This window comes from Rhyacophila brunnea, unplaced genomic scaffold, assembly GCF_057557595.1.
Source record: "Rhyacophila brunnea isolate RB1 unplaced genomic scaffold, BYU_Rbru_1.0 scaffold_4, whole genome shotgun sequence".
In the NCBI taxonomy this organism is placed as follows: domain Eukaryota; kingdom Metazoa; phylum Arthropoda; class Insecta; order Trichoptera; family Rhyacophilidae; genus Rhyacophila; species Rhyacophila brunnea.
In genome coordinates, this window is record NW_028233068.1 from 53,169,426 (window position 1) to 53,194,898 (window position 25,473).

Below are 25,473 nucleotides of genomic sequence, written 5' to 3' on the forward strand. Positions count from 1 at the left end.
TGTTAAGATCACATAAAAATTGCGATTTCATAAAGCCATCTATTACCCGAATTATACGCATTACGTAAAATTATATAAGAATCTAATTATAATAAAATTATAAGAGGCATCCTAACAAGAACATACTGATAAGTTTACAATAACTCAGTTACCTCATGGTTACCTCTTTAGTTATGCTAAGCCTCAAATCGACGTTCACGTTGATATTGCCAAGTAACATTTAAGTATATTTTATATTCTACTCTTTTATGACACCATACCGGATGCTTGAAAGCCATTTCAATGATGTACTGTGATTGTAGTTTATTACAAAATTAAATACAATGAACATATATATACAAACAATAAACAATAACAAAAATTTTATTATGCAATTCGTTGAAAGTGTGAATGTAAGAAAAACTGTAGCAGAATACGCATAATATGAGTTCTTAGTATTTTTAAGATAATTATTATCATACATATAAGTTGATATAACCATTATTTTTCATCTAAAACGCGAGGCCTGAGGCAAATGGTTTTTTAGGCTTTCTTCAAAATGAAAAATTGTGAATAAAATGCTAGTTTTTCTTCTTCTTTTTTTGCTGCCATCTTCTATCCAAGTTAGGCGACAACTTGCTAAATTGAGGGTACAAAAAAGCAAAATTGAAGCCCTAAAAATCATTAGGCTCATGAAAACTGCCCTCCTGCTATCCTCCTTATGATATGGCTTCTCTACATAATATAACCATTATAAGTTGCCAACAAGTGAGATATGGTAAACAGGTAATCCATCCTGCGCATTTATTCTATACACAAGACTACTATCGGCCGCTATCAGCGGTTAACAAGGGTAGTTTATCATATATTACAGGTATGATAATTGTTACAATAAGTTAGCCGTCTCAACAATCAAAACTGTCTATCTCGCTCTAAAAGTTAGCACAGCCAAGAGAGGTGCCGTTAAAACGTAGCACTTATTAACAATTACAACTAACTTATTGTATAATATAATACTTCGATACAAAAATATGAAAGACTACCCTCGATAGCTGTATAGAATATATGCGTGATGTCTGATGTATGGCAAATTTGAATGTATCAAAACATGGTTCATACAATATTGTTGGATTATTTTTCAATAACTAACAATCTATTTTTATTTGATTTAACAATGGTTATAATGTGAAAATTTTTTCCAACAATGTATAATTCATGTTGTAAATAATGGCATAAATTAAAATATCGGCTTCATTTCGTCGTATTATAAGACGTCGCACGTCCACTCTATTATTTTATCTTACTCTGTGCGTATTACGGATGGTTTATGGAAAGTTGATCACTATTTGATAAGTATTACTATTATTAGTAACAAAGATATACCTAGTTGAATTCCACATTTTTTTTTTTATAATTTCTTTTTTAGCCGTGTATAAAGAAAAAAACATGGGTGTAATTCATGTAATTGGCTATTAACTCGAATCATTTACAATTCTAAAGGAGATACTCAAACGGAAACTCTGAGGGTACTTGTATTAAATAGGGAGAAGTGAAAATGTTATATAATATAAGCCGGCGTACTGTTTAAACCTTGGACATTAAGCTGTGGTGTATTATGTTAGGCAAACTCACTTTAACATGTGTGTTTTTATTTTTGTTTTATGATGTATGCATACATTACATTGAAGGCTAAATTTGGTGGGTATCTTTAATAAAACAAGACATACCTACGTTCCATAATTAGATCCGGTCCGCCAAATACAAAACACAAAGTAACTGAAACAAAATAATATAATACCCGTCTAATCTATGTAACGAGATGACGTAATACTGTCTGGCTCTTGAAATTGTGTGTATTTAGTATTAGCTCGAATTAGACTCGGCAAATTGATGACATAACAAAATAAATAGTAATGTTTGAATGAAGCTACAACTTAGATTTAGAATTAGAATTGACTACGAGACATATATTATTATGTCGTGTTTTATAAAACTTCAACTACATCTGTTTCCGGCCTTCTACGGTCATGCTACGGCGGTCTACGGCCTACGCCATAGAAACAGTAATACACGAAATTAACGAAACATTGAGATTTTTTTTTATATAGTAACTATGTAATATTAAAACAGCATTTTTGAATATATATAGTTAACATTTAGTTACTAGATACTACATTTTGATGTGTGTATTCACGTTTGCCATCTTATCATTTAACGTTCATTTATTAGTATGGATAGATTGTCAATTAATTAATCACAGAACAGATTAATAAATGTAATTCCGATAGGCAATTCCCCAATACACTAAATTTTGATGCAGGGGTTTGAATGTGTGAGTGTCCAGTAACCACACATTATAGACGTGCAATAGTGTGTGTGAAACCTTCAAATACATCAATATTGAAAGAGCGCCAGTGCATAAAACAAGAGACGTTGTCAGAACGAAAGATAAGCGTACTCTTTACATGTGTTGAAGTTTATCCCATATTATTCCACACTCGAGATCGGTTGTCTGTTTCACCACACCCATTAGGTATTTTAGTTCCCATTATTTCTAAGTTCCCTGGTAATGTATAACATAATAAAATATCACATTTAATAATAAATTAAAAAATACTTTTTTATTTTAAATAAAATGCTTAATAACTTCAAAAAACTTTAAAAAAAAAACCAGTCAATCATCCAGAGACTACGGGTAAAGGAACGGCTCCCGACAATACAAGCATTCTACAGTTTTTTTGACATATTATTTGGCGTGGACCGGATAACGTGGAAATGTAATATAAACTAAACTAAAAAACCTAGTTTTGAGCAGCCTCCAAGGAAGGCGACGCAGAGGAAGAGCGTCGACAAAAGATGACAGAATTTCAAGATAATCAGGATATTCAGCCACAAGGAAACAACCAAGAATAGAAATAAGGCAGTGTATTAACTGTTTTAATGTATATTTGGTCCAAAGCAATGACTCAGTGAGTTAAACAATTGGTGGAACACTTCTTGTAAAAAGTAATTTAATATAACGTCTATTGACTGACTTATTTACTTTGTAAACTACATCTTTGTTTGGACGTAGTACCTATCCACATTTTGGCAATATCTTTATTTTCCATTACAATTTATAGGTAGTTGTTTTATCAAGAATTCCGTGCGAGATGTTTATCAAACTTTCTAGGGGATGAAAATAGATTTTATATAACTTAAAATGAACAGTGGAATCATATGTTGACGTATTAGCAACATACACTATGCGAAAAATACATTAGCCAACGATGTAATACAACTGCCAAAATATTACCTTTTCAAATTATTTATAACAATTTACCCAAAACTATTTTTTTTCTTCAAAGCTCTATTCAGTGATCGTTAATCTTGTTCACTCGTTGATGACGCTTCGACTTCTGCACGGTTCCAATATATCTTTCTAATAGGTTTATGGGCAAGTGCAAATACCTACTTTAAAATTAAAATTTGATAGATCCTATGATTTTGGAAATTAAGGAAATATATAATCTAAAAAACACATCGGACACATAGTTATGAGTAAATTTGGCGTGATTAGGTATGGTGCAAGTTTTTTAATTAGTCAAGTACATTGGACGAAATCCAATGGATTATAATAATATTATGTTTCCAAAAAGTAATAATATCTACAGAGAGAGTACTTTATACTTATAGGACTTTATATTAAATGCATATAACCATGAAATATTTTGATTTGCGTTGAAATTGTTTAGAAGTATATTATCACATGACGTCTTTTGATCTGTATTGAAATTGGTCAGAATTATTTTGTCACATATTGTTGGCGATTATCGCTATACCTACTACCTATTTACGGACCTCGTATACGGACTTGACTCCCAGTGAGGTCACAACACATATTATTTAAGTTTCTCACGCCAGGTGTTTATTTTACTACTATACTATTATTGGTGTCCGTGTGGTCTGTTAAACAAATACCTAATATTCTTGAAATATATAATAACCTGTACTTATGAATAAGGATATTTTATTGTGTTTATTTTATATATTACTAGCTGAAGTACCCGGCTTCGCACAGGATCGCTTCGTGGTTATATTTATCTCAGATATTTACAAAATAATAAGAGGTAATTATTTTTGTAATACTAAAATATCTGTGTTATACAATATGGCAATATGAAAATAATTCTATTAGGAGTAAATGTCAAACAAAAGACCACTAAATTAAAATCGAATCCAAAATATGCAAACGTTATTAATGTTATTAATTAATATGTAGTAAAAAAAAAATCAAAATTGGATGGAACAAACAAACAACAAACGTTGTATTTTATATAATACTATAATACTAATTTAGAAACCTTTGCAGGTGTGCGCACAACAACTGACAAAAGTTTCATCGCAATCGGATGAATGGTATAGGAACACATACGAATAGAAGAAGAAGATGCTTTTATAATTCAGAAATCTTCGTGGGCATGCGCACGACAACTCACCAAAGTTCCATTGCAATCGGATGAATGGTATAGGAACGCATACGAATAGAAGAAGAAGAAGATGGTTGTACTAATTCAGAAACCTTTGCGTGTGTTACCACAACAACTGACGAAGGTTTCATCGCATTCGGATGAATGGTATAGGAACCATACGAATAAAAGAAGATATAATGATGAAGAAGAAGATAGTTTTTCTAATTTAGAAACCTTTGCGGGTGTACATACAACCACTTACCAAAATTTCATCGCAATCGGATGAATGGTATAGGAACCATACGATTAAAAGAAAATAGAATGAAGAAGAAGAGGAAGATGATGATTTTTCTAATTCAGAAACCTTCGCGGGTGTGCATACAACCACTTACCAAAATTTCATCGCAATCGAATGAATGGTATAGAAACGCACACGGGACAGACGGACAGACAGACATTCATTTTTATATATAAGATATAGCCTATAGTCTTCGCGCAAGTGCAAGCAATACGTTGACAAAGTTTTATCGCAATCGGATGAACGGTATGGCAGCGCATAAAATACGAACAAACAAACAAACAAATATTGATTTTTATATATTAGATTATAAACACTAGATATTTTAATGTAAAAAACTCAAACACTTGAGACTTCTTACTTGAGTTTCTCCGAAGCCTGTGTAATTCTTTACATAGGAATAATGACTTTTCGTGACTTTTTAATATTTCATTTCATTTCATTTATTTTTCATTTATTTTTTTAACATATTGTGGACATTACAAATTATAAGTTTAAGACGTTCACGACATGACATTTAGAAACAAATATATATAAATATAACAGTATTACATAAAAAAAGAGATATATCAGTAGATGAATTAGATAGGTACAAGGAAGTACACCGGATGAGTTAAGCAGACCCTATTTTAAGAATTTATAAAACAACATCCACCTAAACTCATTCTCACGTAGGTGGAATATATCAACACCCGAAGCGATTTCGTTGAACATAGTTATCACTCTCCCAATTGGCATTACCAGTGGCAGGTTGGTTCTGCACCTTGGGAGAATAAACAACTGATGGTCTCTATTTCTAAGATAGTTATCTGGGACACACAGGTCAACACTGCCCAGAATGGCAGAGTTCTCATTTATACCTTGTATAAGTCGAAAAAAATACGTAGCTAAATAAATATTTCTTCTAAATTGCAGACTGCAGTATGTAAGCATGCCAGTGGCGAAGGGTGGAGGTGGGCTGTTAAGATCTGCCATAAACAGTGCACATTAAACTTTTTCAGACATACATATTTGTTTTCATTGAAATAAGACTACAATTTAAAGATAGTGTTGGTTAGTTTTTTAAAATTCAATTAAACCCTGAGAAACCAAGCCATAATAGATAATAGTCAAAAAATACATGTCTATCTATAAAATATCTAAAATTATGCAATTAAATCATACATAACTTTGAATATTTTATAAATAGAATAATATTTTTTAGTTATTATAGTTTGGTTTAGGCAGGGCTTAATGAATTAAAAAAATTAACCAAAAATATGTGTAATATGTATTTTTAATCCAACAAAAACAAATAACTATGAATGAAAAAGTGCGTACAATTTTGTCGTATTGCCCAAATTAGACCAAAACTATTATGGTTTCGTTTAGGCATGGTTTAATTGATTTTTAAAAACCAACTAACACCATCTGTAAATTGTAGTCTTAGTTCAATAAAAACAAATACATATGACTAAAAAAGTTTAGTGTGCACTATTTATAGCGAATCTTAACAGCCTACCTCCACCCTTCGCCACTGAAGCATGCCTAAGAGAAAGTCAGTTGGATAAAGCCACGGATAGTCAAGAATTTCTTCTGTACCCTCTCCACCATAAGGCCATACTTCAACTGGTGCGGTGCCCAAACAATAGACCCACTCTCAAGTCTGCTTCGAACTAAAGAATTAAATAAAAGTTTTAATACCGTAACATCTGAAAAGACCCGGGAAGTACGCATGACGAAGCCCAACATTTTAAGCGCTTTGTTACAAATGGTAACTATATGGCTAATAAATGTCAGTTTACTCTCAAACGTAATGCCAATATCCCTTACAGATGATATTCGTGACAGAACTGTGCCATGCATCGAGTATTGGAAAAACAACACTTTTGAGGCTCTGGTAAACGATAAAACATTGCATTTATCAATATTGAATTCTAGTTTGTTACGCCTGCCCTAATTTAATACATTATCTATATCAAGTTGGAGCTGACGACAATCGTCCAAGGTGACAACTTCCAAAAAGAGTTTCAAGTCATCAGCGAACAACAAAAACATAGCATTTAGTATAGTCATTTATAAAAATCGTGAACAGCAACGGCCCTAAGTTTGAGCCCTGGTGGAGACCAGAAAATGTGTAAAAGGTCTGTGACTGATAAAGGCCGTACGATACGTATTGTTGACGGTTCCTAAAATAACTCCCGAATAGCTTCAAAAATCGATCCGACAATCCAATTAGTTGGAGCTTTTCCATCAGGATGTCATGATCGACCTTGTCAAATGCTTTCGAGAAGTCATTGTAAGAACAGTCAACCTGGTGGCCTCTATCCAGTGCCGATGACACATAATCGGTAAATACCATCAGGTTAGTTTCCGTTGATCGGCCTGCTCTAAATCCATGCTATGTTGATTTACTATATCAGCAGAGAGTAGCAGTCTATAATAATGTATCAGTTTTATATTTACCGTAGGTGAATGTGAATTGAGCCTGAATATGCTGAAAGACGAAACCCGGGTCGTTAAAAATGATTCTAATTGAATGGTATAACAATACGATTTTTTTCAAATTCTACTGTCTATCGCTTGGTTATCAATTCTTATATATTAAAGATACATAATTTGGGTCAATACAAAACACATAAGTACTTATACTTATTAGAAAAATCACGAGGCTTGAACCCCACATTCATCGCAATTCAGATGAGCATGTTGCCATTTATGTTTGTCAGGTTGTACCAAATTATGCATTTTTAATGAAAAATGTTAGCCTTGAATAGAAAATAATATAAAGAAAACCACTTTTTAAACTGAAAATTATATTTAAGTACCTACCCAAATTTAATTTAAATTTAGAATATTTGACAGCGCTATTGTTTGATTCTATTATCTTTGCGATAGTCTAAATACTTTAAATTACCAAGTGTCAACATAATTAAGAGTCTGGCTTAAAACACAAAATAACGTCGCCATTGTTATAATATTTTCTTTAAATTTCGCCGAAGCAACAGTATTATTAACCGCGTGTTTATTTTGATAAAACCAAGAGTCGAAATCTGATAACAACATTTCACTTAGTGATATCTTAATTAAGCATGAGTTACAATAATACTATCGTAATCATATTTATGGAAAGAGATCCGTGTAAAATATAATAATAAGAGAGAAAACACGCAAGCAATTCGCATTTACTTTTATCTTATAGCTCCGTGAATAGGATTTGTAGAAAATAATATCCAACCCTAAGCGACTGTTGAGTCTCACGCAATGTTCTGAGGACTCTTGACTTATAATCATACTCCAATAGAAAATGTTAAGGGTAGAAATGGTAGAATGTTCTATCTTACTTTTGGGTGAATAGCTAAGCCTTACAAAGCTATACGCATGTTACTACTCTAGTGGCACAAGGTTATAGTATAAATTTGAAGTAAGCACTTTTTTCAATTCATCTCGCTCTATATATATATATATATATATTATTGTTTTTATCACAATATGTTGAAACATTGGCCATAAAAGAAAAATACAAATTCGTTGAACAAAAAAAGTAATTAATTAAAAATTATTAGCACGTTCAAGGAAGCTACAACACAAAAATATCTTGGAGTGATCCGTGACGTCGGTTAGTAATTAAAGCAATACCTATTTTGATTTAAAATACAAAATCCGACAGCCAATAGTAGATCAATTTAGAAAGCGCTTTAGAGAGAATTATAAGAGCCATTAGTTAAAATTTGTCGTAATTAAGTATGGTACCTTCAGCATAGTGGTCTCTGTGCGTGGGCGCGAAATCCGAGAGATGCAGGTTCGATTCCTGCGGGGGTGTCTTACTTTTTTCAAAAAGATTTTTTTATATTGGTTATAATATAATATATTTTCTCAGAAGTGTTAGTTATGTATGTTCATTAAGTAAATAATTAAAAATACAAATATACTTAATGGTCTTAAGACTAATTTAAAGGTTGTGATCGAGAAATTTTGAAAAATAATCAGAAAAAATTAATCTCGAGATTGTGAAGATTGTTATTAGACAAAATGTAACGGTTAAATTAAAACGATCAAAGAAAGATGCCGACTGCAAATGTTTTTTTTTAATTCTAGCATAAAAAAGCTAAGATAAGTCCTCGACATTGAACCCGAACGGAATTTTGTGAATTCGCCGGTGAATTTTTTTTTGGTAAGAAGCTTTAAAAATGTCTCAAATTTGATCTCAAATAGAGTCGGCTCGTTTTTGAACAGGCCGTCATATATTTTTAGGAATTTCCTTATTATTATGAGGTGAATTCACACATTTTCGTTGACGGTAATCTTTCGATCGTTGTGCGGATGATTTTGTCATAATTGAGTCGCCGAAACTTAGTAGTCAACATTAATGCTGTTTTTCTTACGTGTGAGCGCGCACAACTGAGACAATAAGTTATGGGACTCTCCTCGACAATATTTTGCACTATACAACGTTAGCTGGGTTCACTCCACCGCAAACACAAATACTCTGTACCGACTTAAAATATAACATAGTTTTTCGTCAGCGATCAATTTTCTGTGAACTTTAATAATATGCGGTACATAACTTAGTAAGTAACATTTTTCGTACTTATGTGGTTACATACCTAGTTATGTTACACAAATGTATGCGACGTTAAAATAATTTGACAAGCAGGCGCCGATGGCGTATCGATTTTCACTAAAGCCTTTTGTTAACTCAACCCTGGGGAGTAAGTTAAAGCAAACACACCGTTTCTCAACGGATATTTCATTTTTTTTGTGGATGAAAACACGCAGAGGGCTTAGAAGTTTTTACTTTATCTTCACTGGGCGATTATCCATGTAACTACTCTTCTCATTTTTACGACAAATGCGATAAAAAGCCAAACTACTTATTTGATAATAGTATAACTTAGTATGTACCTAGTAGGTACTACCTACATAGATAGTTGTTGTGAATTTTCGTCACAATATTCAAATACTTCAGTCGTCACTTTGTTTGTTACTGAGGATCGTTGAATTCGTAAGCAGTTTATATTCTATTCCAGTTACCTCCGGACTTGGTTGAGCGGTTTGCTAACATCAATGAAGATCTGATCGCTTTCGTGATTTGATCATAGCTTCCAAGACTTTAAATCTTTAAATAATTAAAGATTAAAGGTTTGAACCGGTGAGGTCACAATTCACAATATGTATATGATTTTCTCAAAGCCTAGGTGTGCGTGATTGTTTCACTTCTATTACTCAGTACACTACTGTCGTCGGGACATTGGGTATTAATTGCATGGCCCACACAAGGGGCTGACAGGACTCTAGCCTAGGGGCTACTCGGGGGGAGCGGCGTGGCGGGTCAACCAGATAAATGAGTGTGTTTATACACATCTTAAATTTATTCCAATAATAAAAAAGTCGCCTGCGGCGCTATTTCACATTGGGGTTATTACTATCATTAAATATATGGTTGCACGATCCAATTTTTGGTTGTTGTATGTTGATACTCAACAAATCTATAATTCGATATGTTAAAAATCACTAAAAATACACTGAACTTTATTTGACGTCGAACACCATTTAAAAAACGCCACTCTAGAACGTAAGACTGCCTTTAGCCAAAAATCCTGGCCCTGGGGCCATGATTAGTTGAGCGTCTGTCTTCTATGAATAGCTCTTCAATGATGAATTTGTTGGTTCGTGTTATTATCACATCGCTTATAATTAGTGTTAAAATATATAATGTGTCAGATTGTGTCTATAACAATTTCAATAGTGATCAAGTGAAACTTGCCTCTTCCAAATTAATTTGTTACAAAACTTACCATTCCATTCCAATTAGTAATTCGTTAGCGATATTTTTAATTGTACAGTTATTTTATACTGCCCGTCCTCTTCCACATGTTATTTGGATCATCACTTATTCGTTTATTTTATATATTATATTCACTAATATTGTATACTTGTGTGATTAGTTCAGTCAGTCGATCTTACAATCAAAAATACTCCAATATTTTTTTTAATTAAAAATAATTCACACATTTTACTGTTTCTTCTAACTGTGATTAATGTCAAATAGATTGTTGTGTGATAAATATCTTTCTTTCGTAATCCACAGTGAAATAAATTGACCGAATTTACTGCAACCGTATTCGAATGGCTAGCTATATGATGGGATGATGTCACTCAGAAAAACTTTTCGTACTTACATCGAAAAATTTTATATAAATTGTAGGTACTTAATAAAAAATATATATAAATAAAAAAATAAATACAGTTTGAAGGACACTGATTTAACCCATTGATTACGTCGAATGTGAATAACATGGCCAATTACTGTCCAAAACGTTTCGCAATTTGTCCCAAAAACAAATGAGTCTAATTTAATTATCTTCAGTGCCTTGTTTTGTTTACGTTAGGTGTATTAAATAAAATTGTATTGGGATAACAATAATTTATTAGTGCTATTACAAGCAAAACAGAAACTAGGATATAATATTGTTGTAAAAAAAGAAAATACTAATACAAAACTCTATAGCATGTTTTAATATTGAATTTTATATGATTCTACATTAAAAATAATCTTATTTAACGAGAGAGAGAAATAATGTTTTTCTTTACAAGTAAATTTCACGGTTTTAATTTATTAAGATTAACATTGTAAACAAAATCATCTCAGCTTATCTCTAATTAATATTTATGTAAGTATACCGGTTTATGTGAAGATTACCATATTTTTTTTTAAAAAGAAACCATACCATAAAGTTTACTAAATTCGTTCTGGAATTTTCTCCTTTTACAGACTGTTGGTTTTCATCAAAGTTTAAATAAACAATGGAAGTTTACTTAATTACTTATTTAGTATGTCGCTCACCGTGGGCTTTACAGGCTGGCACGATGCGTTTCCAGTCGGTGGTGCGGATTATGATAAGGGTTCGAATCCTACTCACTGAACAAATTCACACTTTTTTTCAATACATACTATCATATCCTGGCCCAGGGGTTGGGTGTCCAAGGGTTGAATGAATGTATTATTTGCAATAAACTCAACACCACAGATGTCTACTAGAGATGGGAAAACTGATCAATTTTGAAGACTAAGTATACTTACTACCAGTATAAAAAAATACTTAGTAAAGAAACTGGTTCTAAAATACTTACTAGTATTTGGAATACTATATAGAGCATTTGGTGCGTATGCGACAAAAGTTTCATACTCAACTGAAACTAAAACCAACTCCATATTAGTATTTGAAATGCGTATAGGCTCAGGGAACTCAGACTGTGTATCGGCTTCAATAGAATCTCTAAAAATACGCTGAGCTCTTCTTGTCGAAAAGTCCCATTTATTATAAAACTTTAAACACATTTTAAATTTATGAGTTGTTTTTCTGTTAGGTTACAATGTTCTTGTTAACAAAATTGAATAACAGTGATTTTTTTTTTTAATTTTAAACATGTTTTGAACGGTCATATAACAAGCCTAAGCCTGTGCGTTATATCACCACTGCTGCGACACAAAATGTATGACCTATTATTCATACATTCGAATGCAATAGACTAATAAATTTAAATATACCTATATTCAAGTGCTATCTCGTTCGCGCGCATTTAATGTCAATAGTGTTGAAAGTCTACCAATTAGCGAGTGCACAGAACAGCGATTCGCGATGATATCATCGCAAGTTTTTTGGAATAAGTTTATTGGGCCACACATACTGAGTATGGGTAGTTCCATCCGAAACTTGAGTACACAAACTGATGACAGTATTTCCAACTCACCTCTAATGTCTACAATATGCTGTATCTTGGAATGAAAGTTATAATTTTATCATATTCAATAAAAATAGTCAATTGAATAAATATTTAAAACACTCATACGATTCACAAGGAACTAAATAAAGCTGATATCATTTGAATTATCGGTCAATATGCTATTACATTATAAGTATTGTGCATTAATCTATAATATACTTAAAATATATTAATTTTATTGATCATCATTGTCATCGTTCTAGTTCAATTCACTACTAGATAAAGGCCTCTTCAAACCGATTACATTTCACTTACTCTTATGCATTTAATTCCACAGAACTTAACTATCTTATCGACTTTGCAGTTTTTATGCCTAGCATAGCGTATTACAAGTACCTACAAAAATATTCTTTACGACATTTTTTATTTGTTTATACCACGTAATATTGTGAAAGATTCAGGAACACTGTTCTAATGTATTTTTGATTGCCATTTTAATTAAATATTAATTCTATAGTGGTTTAGAAAGTACGAAAAATAATATGCCATACAATAATAGGTATTATTTAAGTTTTTACGGCCATGATTTAAAAAAAATGGATTATTTAAGTAATTAATTTATTCGGGAATATAATATTTCAGATTGCAAACAAATATTTTATGATCAATGATAATAATAAAATGAATACCATAGGTAAATATTATAGTATTATTTTATTGTATAGTTTTATGAGAGAAATAATTAAATGGTTCATTTTATTAATATTAGTCATAAAATGTCAATCCCGAATAGTGTTGATGTTAGCTCAGCTCTTACCTTGTAATACCAAGTATACGAGTAATTATTTAACTGACTAGTACAGTGGTCGGCAAACCGTGGCTCGCGAGCCACATGCGGCTCTTTGGCTCCTTTTGTGCGACTCTACCACAAATGCTCTATGCCTTATTTGACATAGCTACAAAGAAGAAGCAAAGAAAAACGGAAGACGAAAAGCGTGAATTTAAAGTTGAATGGATCGAGACTTTCGCGATTATTCAAAACTTAAATGGCATATCGATCTGTATTATTTGTCGTGAAAAATTGGCGCATAACAAAAAGTCAATTTTGGAGAGACACTTTATAACTAAACACGCCCTGTCACGTCATTCAGCACTAAATATCCGCCGCTTTCACTAATTGGACACTAGTCTGGTTTTTGGGGTGGCGGATTACTGAGAGAGTACTGTATATAATTTAAATTTAAGAAATTTGACTCTCAAAGGAAATGTCAATCGTTGTACTCTTGATATTTGGCTCTATTGACTAATGAGTTTGCCGACCACTGGACTAGTAGATACAATTTACTATAAATATTTTTTTCTACCTAGCACAACCTATTATACATTGTATCAAGTTACGTTCGCCGGAAGTATTTTTTACATTCAACTATATATGACTAATATGTAGTTGTTCGAAAGCTTTTATGATAATGAGCAAAATCGGGAGGTGTTTAATTCCACGATAACGATTTAAATCCATCTGAAGTCGGTGTAAACTGTAAAGTATGTGTATGGGTTAATTAAATAATTAATACATTCACTGCTGACCAGTTAATTACTTTTTAATTACCACATTTAAATAATATCATGTTAATTATATCTAATGGTCAACTACTTCAAACGCGCCAGTCGCGGTGTTAGCACTAAATGAGTTAATTTGTGAACTAGTGGTAATTTCACTTGAATAAATCAGTGCACTCGTCGGGTTCAGCACTTCTTTCGATTGAGGCCAACACAGCCAAAAAATAAAACTATTTGTCACCAAATTACATTGTTTGTTTTCTGGGTTTCGCGGTAATTAGACCCCGGGATCCTTTAGTTTGGGAACGCCGGCTGAGATCGGCTGTATTTTGACTGGCAGAACAGGTGAGTGCCGCTCAAAAGAGATGATAAGAATATAAACCCAAAAGGTGATGCAGTCGCTGTTTTGAATACTCTTGGGATATATCGGGGACTGGAGGAGATATTTTATATACCAGCGGACATGTTACATATTTAGAGTTGTAAAAATATTGTTAGGTACTTATACCTACATAAATTTTACTCTGTTAGGTTAGCGCTCGAAATGGAAAAGTTTACGAACCGGAGCTCTCGACAGTGTTCTGAAGATATATACAACATAGTTATCAAATTGTATGTGTACTTATTTCATAGATTTTCTATTATATGACCTATCTAACTCAGACAGTCAAATTATTTTTTTCCACGAGACGTAGTGATAATTTTACCGATTTAATGAACAGGAACGGCGCTCCAGTGCGCTCCGGTCTATTTCGAGCCCTGTGTTAGGTACCTCATTGTTATTTTGTTATACTTTTAAATTGTTATTATTGTGTGGTTATTCTCTGTGTAATCATTTTATCAATGTTAAGAAACCTGATATCATCAAATGAATTGAATTACAATCTATAGAATAGATAAAAAATATATGAAAATGTGAGGAAATATCGTGATGATTTTACCTGACTAAAACTGAAAATGTAAGCAACTGTTTTATCTAACTTTATAATCTTACAGCTACGAATTCCCACCAACCTCTTACTTAGGGAATCCAGCGAAATCCTTTAAAATAAGTTTCGCTGTGGCACACCACTTTAGTTGCGTCATTGTTTGTCCATGGATAACATTGACATTAGATAAGAATACTTTCACAAGAAGTAAACAAGGAAACCTACCCTTTTTTCAAATGAGGACATCATCTTCTCGGATTTCAAAGATAAAAATCTTCGTTCGGAGAAACTTCGGACTGGTTTAGGATCCGTTACACAAAACTACACTCACATTACCAATCCAGTCTTTTAATAATTCGATATCACATCAGAGACATAATAAATACTATGTCATTTGCGATACATCATATTGAAGAACCGGTAGTTAACTAACGATGTATAAAATAACACAAAAACATCACTATTTTAAGCACACATTCACTAGTAATACAATTACTTAGTTTATTACTTACATATGATTCAATTAGTTGGTAACTATATAATATTATTATTAATATTGGTTATTATGGCCGCTATTATGAAATAGTATATAGGCACAATATATATTTTATAATTTTATGGTCAACTTTTTATAAAAAAGAGTACTTATCTATTTCTTAAATTAACACTGGATAATAAAGAATATCGCATTCATTCGAATTAAATTAATTTAAACATGCAATTACAGTATATATTATAAAGAGTGTATTTTTGTATAATAATGAAGTTTTCAATAGACATTTTAATAAATAAAATACGTCACTTAGCAAAATAAAATTAAAATTATACTACATATTTCCTGTTTAGTTTTTTGTCTTTCATTTTTGAAATATGAAAACATTTCTATTCGCTATAATATGCCTCAAATCAATCACTATTAAAATATGAACACTAAATTTTGAATTTAACAATTTCATTATAACGCATTTAAAATAAAGTTTATTTTAATATCCAAGATAATATTTCAAAATCACTAAAATTTTAAGCTTAAAAATGATTTAAAAATACCGTTTATATTTATTCTAAATTTATACTCGTGTCTACTCGATATTTAACCTATTTTTGACGAAACACTGAGGTAAAACAAATTCGTTTTAAGGTAAATTAAAGTGTAATACATCACAGTTTATTTTACTGAGTAAGTATAAACATTTTGTAAGATCGTGCTTATCAAATTGTAAGTGCGCTCCGTCTAAAATATTATCACGAACTAAAGTAAAATAGTAAGCCCCGGCAGTTTGATAGTAGGCATTACGTTATTATAGTTATGCACAGTTTTCTTATAATAATGAAATATTATGGAAACAATGGTGGCACAGTTCCAAATACTTGATAACACTGGTACGCAATTTTCATTTTGTCCTAATAAATCAGCCATCTCTAATGTAAAAAACTTTTCTATAGAATTGATAAATTTGTTAAATAAAGTTGTTTACTTCATGCCAGCTAACTCATTTGTTATGATAAAATCATAATATGCCAGATAAAAATGGTTATATTTTTTTAATTAAAAATTAATTATATTTATTCCACTCTTATTTTACGAATCCATACAATTATTGTTTACGTAAAGTACTATGCAAAATGCAATTCTAATTAATAATCATTCTAATGATACTCTTTTTCTTTACTTAGATATTATTGATTTATTTTTTTAGTGCTTATTCTACTTTTTATAAATAAATCTGGACCGGTTTTGTCCGCCTCTGTTTGTGTTTTATTAAATGAAATTAATAACACAATACATTTCCACCATGTTATTGACAGTTAACACAATAAAAGATACTTAGATATTTTATATGGTTATCGATCGGGCTAACGTTATACCAGCTTCAGCAACGAGTTTATATATCTGGAATCGACCACTAGTGGAAAAAGCGGACGTGAAGCAGAATTATGAAGGCACACACAGATTGCAAAAAATACGATGACACGTCATACCACCATATGGAAGTATCGGGGAATTTCAATTGCTACGAAAATGATGCTTGTGTGCATATTAGTGTTCTCCATATTTCTTTACGGTGTGAGGGAGCAGAAGGCAAGTGTTGCTTTCGAGATATGGTGTTGGCGCCGAATGCTTCAAAGTTCATAGACAGAACACAGGATGAACCAGTAAATTATCCAAAGACTATAGATAAAGGAACGGCTCTCGACAATATATCTGGGACGCATTCTTCAGTTTTGATGATACTAGAATAGATAACCTGGAGAGACTGATGGTTGTGGATAGCTTCTAAGGAAGGCAAATAAAGAAAGAGTGTCGATGCGTTGGAGCAACCAAGTGAATGAGCTTACTGGGGGAAACCTTCATTCTGCCTAGAGTAAAGCAGAGGACTGAAAGGAGTGGAAGGTCTTGGTCGCTCAAAAAATGACAGAATTTCAAGGTGGTTACGTGAACGACCAATAGAGATAATATTTGTTTTTCATTTATATGTTTCTAACGCCGTCATAATTTTATTATTGTGTTCACGTGTATATTTTCAGTGTAGGTATGTTTAAATATTATTTCATTTAATTATTCATTGCTTGTGCACATAAAATAAATAACCATAGCTAGTATTTAGATAGGTGCCCATTGTTAAAATTGTGTGAGTAAATAACATTTGTTTGTTAACTTGTTTTATTATATTGACATTTCATCAACCGCATAGTTACATAAACCGCATTCAAGTATAGTGCAATTAAATAATAAAAAGGTATTTTATATCATTTTCATTTAGATAATACTTTTATTTTTAAAAATAATGAAAAATTTACAAGAGTAGTAATTTGGGCGAATGAGAAAATGGTGGTTAAAATTATTCATTAGCAATTTCTGGGCTATCGCCGTGTTATTCTTGGTCGTAGCAACTCGAAATGGTTGGAAATTACCTGGCTGACGACGGGTAAAAAGTGTGTTGAATAGCCATAAAAATTCTTGAAAAAAAAGAACGCCCTGAATAAGTAGGTGAAATGGCGACGTTCTATTTTTAAATGCGTTGTCTAAAACACGCAAATTGACCGAGCCTCTAATGAAATGAAACTTCACTCTCGGAGGGCTTTCACTTCTTGGCCACCGGTCGATCGCATGGTTGCTTTTCCAGAAATTTCTTCGCCAGATTTATCTATAATATGTTTTATATATTATTACGTACAGATTACCACTTCAAGATTCATGATCTAACATGCAACGTATGAGATAAGCAGTATACACAATATACCTATACGATTTTCTATTTTTTAGTCGTATTTTTATACTACAATGTTGCAAACATAATATTATTATGGCAGTCGCAAATTTCAGGAGAAATTAAATTCCAATCCAATCTCGTTAATGTTAATTTAATTGTTAGTGACAAAGCACTATTGAACGGATAATGCGATGTATTAGTAGATTATTTGTGTCGCCTTCATAATTTTGTTGTGGTAAATACCTGTTTTATTATTCAGTTGAAAATGTCTCTTTGAGGCAAACGAAACCGGTCTAAATTTATTAAATAAAAAAGTGGAATAATTACAAAAAAATGCGTTTTATTAATATAAATCAATAATACAAATATATGATTAGATAATAATTCTTATAATTTTTGGATAAGTAACGTTTATCCAATAAACTTGTTATTATTTGAAAATGATGGATTATAATTTTATTTATTCTCCAACCAGTGTCACCCATATATTATTTTTTCAGCAATAATAATGCACACGGACTTCACATGGCAACAAAAAATATCCCTACCTATTTCTATTTTTGAATAAAGAATATTGTTTCGAGAACAGGCTGAATAGATGAATACTAATTACAGGAACCGGGAAAATGTCGAAGGGGGGAAAAGTTGACCAGTAAACTTGAAACGGTAAAATATCGTGTTCTACGAGACTGCTACGCGGCTAGTCGGGCTGAATTTTTTTCTAAAAACAACGTCCATGGTCGATCGAACACCACTTGCACGCAACTCTTAAATAATAATATTGTAGTTATTAAATAGAAGAAAACAAAAAGAAATGTTATTATTATTATTATTATTAGCATGAACTTTCATTAACATACATAAATTGCAAGAAATAAAATAAAAATTAATCATTCATAGGCAAAATTAATCATTCATAGACAATATTATACAATGCAAAAAATATGATAAGTATTTGAAACGATTGCACATTTTTGCTATTGAAAATTAAATATTCTACAATTGTAATTAAATGGTATAATACTAAAAATTTGGCAACATTGAGAATACAATTATTTCCCTATTTTGTAGCTGAACTCGCCAATTCGTGTTATTTCATACTAAAATTGTATAAGTATTCCCCATGGTACGAATTTCGTTCATTTTGTAAATCACGGGTAAACGAAAAATGCTGACGTCATCCTGTTATTAACAGCAATGGAATTATATCACAAAAATGAGGTAATCCCTCAAGCATTCAGTAGAATTTACATGGACAATTTTGTTAACTTACATTAAATGAGAATATAATTCCTTTATACAGGAAGAACGCACCCTAATATGGGATCGTGGCGTAGCAATAGATTAAAATACATACTAATTCTACTTCAATAACTAATATATTGTGTACATTTATTTTATTTTGTAATACATAACCAAAAATACCGTATTGAGGAAATAAACAAATTTTTCAATACGTTTTATCACTTAAAAATTACAATAATATAGGTACAAAATCATAACGCCATGTTATTTGTCACGTTTCAATATGAAATCATAATAAATGTTTTATAATTACGGTAAATAATCTGTTTTATATTCCATATAAAATAATGTCATTAGTGTAGTAATGATGAGCAAGCAATCAATCTAAAAACTCAATAATATAACATTACAATCGGAGTCGAATCGAATGCACACGAATTATTTGAATACACGTTTGTTTGAAGGTACATAATGTAAAAGAAAGGCGTTTTATATCGTCAATCAACACTTGATTATTATAAAAAATGAGACACGGCACGATTTCGTCAGATTTTCATTTGAAAAATAAACTAATAAAACACATACGGCTGGGTATAAATTTCGCGGATGCCATATGCAAGCTAATATTTAAAAACACTCGCAATGTTCGAATATTAAACACCTTGGATGGCTAATGAAAATGTATCGCGGCCCGCCCGTTTTGTTATGGAAACGTCACTGGGAAACCTAACCTTAAAAACGAATTGAACGGGGTGAGAACAGGGCCAGATTAATGTTGCACGTTCAATAAAATTTTAATATTCACAATGATCGACATCGAATAAATGTGTTTATTTTTCAGTTGGTGCTTCAAGAAACATAATGTAATATATTATAACGCATTATTATAATTATAACATATTTATTTTTAGTTTAGTTTAGATTAGTTAGTTGGGGTCGATCCATTACTAGATGAGGCCCTCCCCATGGTTATTCTGCTAGATATTTGCTTCCATGTAAATTGGGTTTTATGGCGCATAGTCGTTTAGTATCCCTTGGGTTTTTTCCCAATTTAATGGCCTACGACCTACATTATAAATATTTTTATTTTGGTTTGGTAAAACGTATACTATGGCGTGCATTTATATTTATCTTTCCGTGAATATAATATATTGTTCCAAATGGTTTTTATATATAGTATTAAGAGATTCAAAACTTAATTTACAATGCAAATGAAAACTTAAATTTGCATTCATAATACTATGTCATAACGCCATAATAAAGGTCAATCAATATTATCTACAATTTGTTTTTTAGTTAAATTAAGTAGGTATTTCTTTATTCATTTTCCATGAATATTATTATTTATCGACGCTTTGTGAATGGTTATTTTATTATCTGTAATGAAGTTTAGTGATCTTCACTACTAACATTTATAAAAAAATAACAATAATTGCATCTATTGGAGAAAAATAGTCTATGTACGGTCCTGCGCGCAATGTGTGTAACGAATTTTCTTTTCAACGTAACAGCGTCTCTGCGCAACCTTATTACGTTCGCGAATTCCCATTGGTCGAAAATCGTATCGCGAGAGAGACGTTTGAATTTCGAATAATTCTTGTTCAGCCCTTCTCTCTCTAGCCGCTCCCAATAAAATGAGACAACGTCACTGACCTGACGTAAGTCCAGTTCTGGGAAATCCAGCAAAGCCTGTATGGGAAAAATTATACTTTTCTTAAACGAAACCAGGGATGACAGCATGAAAAATTTCTTTATGTTGAAAAAATATAGAACATTATGTTATTATTATAATTACATTTTCCTCTGCGTATTTTTACTTTCAATTTACCATATTTATTTATTAATTAAATTATGTTAATACTTGTAACAATTTTATGGCTACCTACTTTGCTATATTTTGATTAAAAGAATGGTATTGATAATAGTTTAAATATGGTATCAACGTGCAAATGCTTACATTATTATATTGGAAATTTTAAAAAAAATACAATTGAGAAAGTTATAAGAACAGTATTCCAATCTAATTATTTATAAAAAACCCCGTACCTAGAAATATTTTCCCTGAACGGGAAATACATAACATGTATTAATAGTGCTAGTGCCTAGTAGCAACATACTAAAAATCAACACTTTTATCGTGCCTCGTTTCAAAGTATTTTTTTCAGTTGTATTTCTTGGTATTCTTTTATTTTTAATAAAATTATTGTATCGTGAAATATTGATTTGTATACTAAATATTGTATGGGTGCATAATCCACTTAAAAAGGATGCTTTTTATATGCATAGAACTGTTTTACATTATGTGATACTGCCGCCATCTTCGAAACAGCGCCTCATTTTAAATATTCAGCCATCTTTTAAACAGTGAACGAGGTGCACATTGAATTAAAAAGTGTTTTAACACAATCGTCACTTAAATAAATTGTAAATTTGTTTTTTACATTTATTCCTACCCTAAGTGCTAGAACATAGTGGTTGAACGGGCGGCGGGGAGGTAGCGGCGTGCGCAACTCAGACGTATAACCGTGTGTAAAATGTTCGTAGACAGTGTCTTTTTTGAGCATTTTACACACGGTGATATGTTTCATTTTCACGCGCCGCTGCCCGTGCGTTCACTCTGGCCAAACACTAAATCTCGGTAACCATTGCCGACAAAAAATAATTATATTAAAAACGTGTATTTTTAAATTTTCTTTAAATTTAATTGAAATATTTTTCGATATTTTCAGTCGTTAAGGGCCTACATGCCCAACGAAGGTCAAAATGGAGATTTTATCGTATTTTCAAAGCATTAGCCTGAACATTACTTAAACGTTTTAGATAATCTATTTATATAATTTTGAAGCCTTATTATCCTTTATGTTTATTTTAAACATTTGATGACTGCATAAAGTATTTTTGTTACATAAAATAGTATTCTTTTAAACCTCTCGCTATAATGTTTTAGAATATAGTCATATTTCGGTAAATAGCTGTGCAGTGGTGTTAAGATTTTTTACGTTTATTAATTTTTAAACGCATTTATGAAACCATTAGTATAATTTATTACGAAATAATTTTTGTAAAATATTCACGATAAAAAATTATATTGATAATCTCTGTGATCTCAAATTTGACAAGAATTAGGCATTTTATTATTCAAAAAATCGGCAAGATTAACACATTTGAAGATGATTCTAAAGATACTTATTATAAGCTATGTTTTTGACCATTCAAGTGTGATAAACATCTTATGAATAATGATTGCTTTATAATAATTATTGACCTAAGAATAAGGTAGTGTTTTTTTGAAATACGCCATTTCTTTTGTCATTCCCCAGTGGTTAAGCTACAACATACGGCCGTAGCCATAAATTGACAAACTATAATTGAAGTAGGGAGTAAATTGATATTAACGCGCGTGTTTGAACATGTACCGTTTAAAAAAAAAATTTAAAAAATTCGGTTAGGTTAGGTTAGGTTAGTCCGTTAGTCGTTTAAGGAGTGTCCAGGATCATGGTTTGAAAATACAATAAAAACTCAATTTTGACCTTCGACGAGCATGTACCGCCTTAAGGTAAAATCCTAATATAACTGGACCATATGCGTTTATAAAAAAAATAATTCAGAGTACTTAATATATCGTGCTGTTACACAATGACAGTCAATTATAATAATTGTTGATACTTATTCTGATCTCGAAGTCAGTATATTACTGTAGAAAATAAATACAAAATAATATACGACATTTTGCAAAACGTAGAGGTCAAAATGGTCACCTATGTTACTACTGGTAGATGTGGATAGGATGATTATGATATCTCTATGTACTTATATTCGTAGGTATACCTAATGGTGTGGTGATTATGTACTTGTATACGTGCATTGCTGTTTGAAAGCTTAATTTAGAAAATCCATCTAAGCGGGTCAACGAATAATAATCTATTTAGGTTAATTGAATGATTGATCTATGAAAATCGCATGAGAATATTAATCCAAATATAAACTGTTTCAATTTATTTTGTTCTGTTCACGGTGATGAGTATTATCCGGAAACTTAAATTACTTGAATACCTGAATATCCTATAAAATATTATCATAATATTACTGCAAAGCTTTCAGAATGACCCTGGATCCGAAATATATGGTTACGTATTACCTACCAGAAATAACGTAATTTTTAATTTGCGTTAATAATAACCAAATTATCCAATCCAAAATACAATTGCTATTGAACATACATAATTTTTGAAAACACTTCTGAGAGAATATATTATAACCAATAGAAAAAAATCTTTTAAAAAAAAGTAAGACACCCGCAGGATCGAACCTGCATCTCTCGGTTTTCGCGCCCACGCACATATACCACTATGGTAAAGGTACCATACTTAATTATGACAAATTTTAACTTATGGCTCTTACAATACTCTCTGAAGCGCTTTCTAAATTAAGCTAAGTACCTACTAAGATTTTTTTTCTATTGGTTATAATATATTTTCTCAGAAGCGTTTTCAAAAATTATGTAAGTATGTTCAATAATTAGAATGTTACATTCTTAAATCTTGTGAATTATTCGTTGAATAAAAAAAGTAATTAATTAACAATTGATATTATTTGAAATGTTATATTAAGGCAAAGTGCAGTGCTACCTAAAGGTATCTATCTAGTGATAAAATACGAAGTAAACAATTTAATACAATATTGGTTGCTAATTTACATTTTAAAGTGTATAAATTAATTAATACATCTAAAAACGTTTACAAAAATCAACAGTTTCTTACATTCAATTATAAACTAATACGTTATAAAGTGTGCGTTCGTTGAGCAATTTATTTTTATTTTACACATTTATACAATTTGTTTTATAAAAACTAAAACACTCTATTACACGCTCCTTAATTGTATGCCAATATTCATCGAGAAATAAAAATAAAAAAGGAGGCTGAAAACCTTGATAGAAATTAGTTGTCGTACGTCATGATGTCTCTCGGGTTCAGAATTGATGACGCCCATAAGACTAGAACTATATTTATGTATTACCTTAATATTATTTAATTTTAACCTTTCAGCGCATCGTTAATCTTATAATATTGTTAGAACCACTTTATAATCATAGGTCTAGCTAGATGTATTTAGGCACATATTATACAACTAGGTAAATCACCTTTCCCCCTTTCAAGACCTCCACCTCCTATGAGCTGCTGATGGATAACTCATCCGGCAGTGAACCTCCGTAGTCTAAATTTATTTTAACACATTAATTGATTGAATTGCGCTGATATCTACCTACTGTCTGCGGTCTAAAATGTTGAGCTTAGGCTATCGTTGCCGTCCCCGATTATTACATAAATATGGCGGAGAATTTTTCTTTCATAAATGTTCAAGACTTGTTCATTTTCAGTGTCCGGATTTCCGAGTCTCACGTGAAGACGGAATTAAAAAATGTCGTATAAAGCATTCTTTTACGCTTTAATTTATAAAAGAGAATTAATTGTCATTTTAGATCAGTTGAAAATATCAATAAAATAAGGAAAAATACTAAAATACTAATTAAAGGTAAAATTTTGTTTATCGTCCAATGCCTACTAAAACAAAATCAATTCATTTGCTAATTTCCTTATATAGTAGGTACAGGTACATTATACCAGTAGCGAAGGGTGGAGGTAAACTGTTAAGATCTGCAATGAATAGTGCATATTAAACTTGGTTAGTCATACGTATTTGTTTTTATTGAAATAAGACTACAATTTAAGGATGGTGTTGGTGAGTTTTTAAAAATCAATTAAACCCTGCCTAAAACAAACCATAATAAGTTTTGGTATATTTTGGGCGATACGACAAAATTGTGCACACTCTTTAATTCATACTTATCTATTTTCGTTGGTTTAAGAATACATATTATTACACATGTTGTTGGTCAGTTTTCTAAAATTCATTAAGCCCTGCTTAAACCAAGCCATATTATTGAAAATTTTTATTCTATCTATAAAATATCCAAAATTATGTATGATTTAATGTCATAATTATGGATATTTCATAGATAGACGGGTATTTTTTGACTATTATCTATTCTGGCTTGGTTTCGCAGGATTTGATTGAATTTTAAAAACTAA

The 25,473-nt window shown here is 31.3% G+C and overlaps 1 protein-coding gene across 9 annotated transcripts in view; it reads right to left on the reverse strand.

Moving 5' to 3' along the window:
- The window catches only part of LOC147067517 (uncharacterized), a 124,953-nt gene that overhangs the window by 85,461 nt on the left and 14,019 nt on the right, over positions 1-25,473 (reverse strand). For 2 of the 9 annotated variants that reach the window (XM_085954546.1, XM_085954549.1), the window contains exons 1-2: positions 19,695-20,100; positions 15,150-15,352 (exon numbers count right to left, since the gene is read on the reverse strand). The exons of 6 other annotated variants lie outside the window; for them this stretch is intronic. In XM_085954546.1, coding sequence (XP_085810672.1) covers positions 15,150-15,173 — 24 coding nt within the window. In that variant the 5' untranslated portion in view covers positions 15,174-15,352; positions 19,695-20,100. Of the gene's footprint in view, positions 1-15,149; positions 15,353-19,694; positions 20,101-25,473 lie in introns of those variants that run through there. One more of the 9 variants, XM_085954550.1, reaches the window with a different exon arrangement.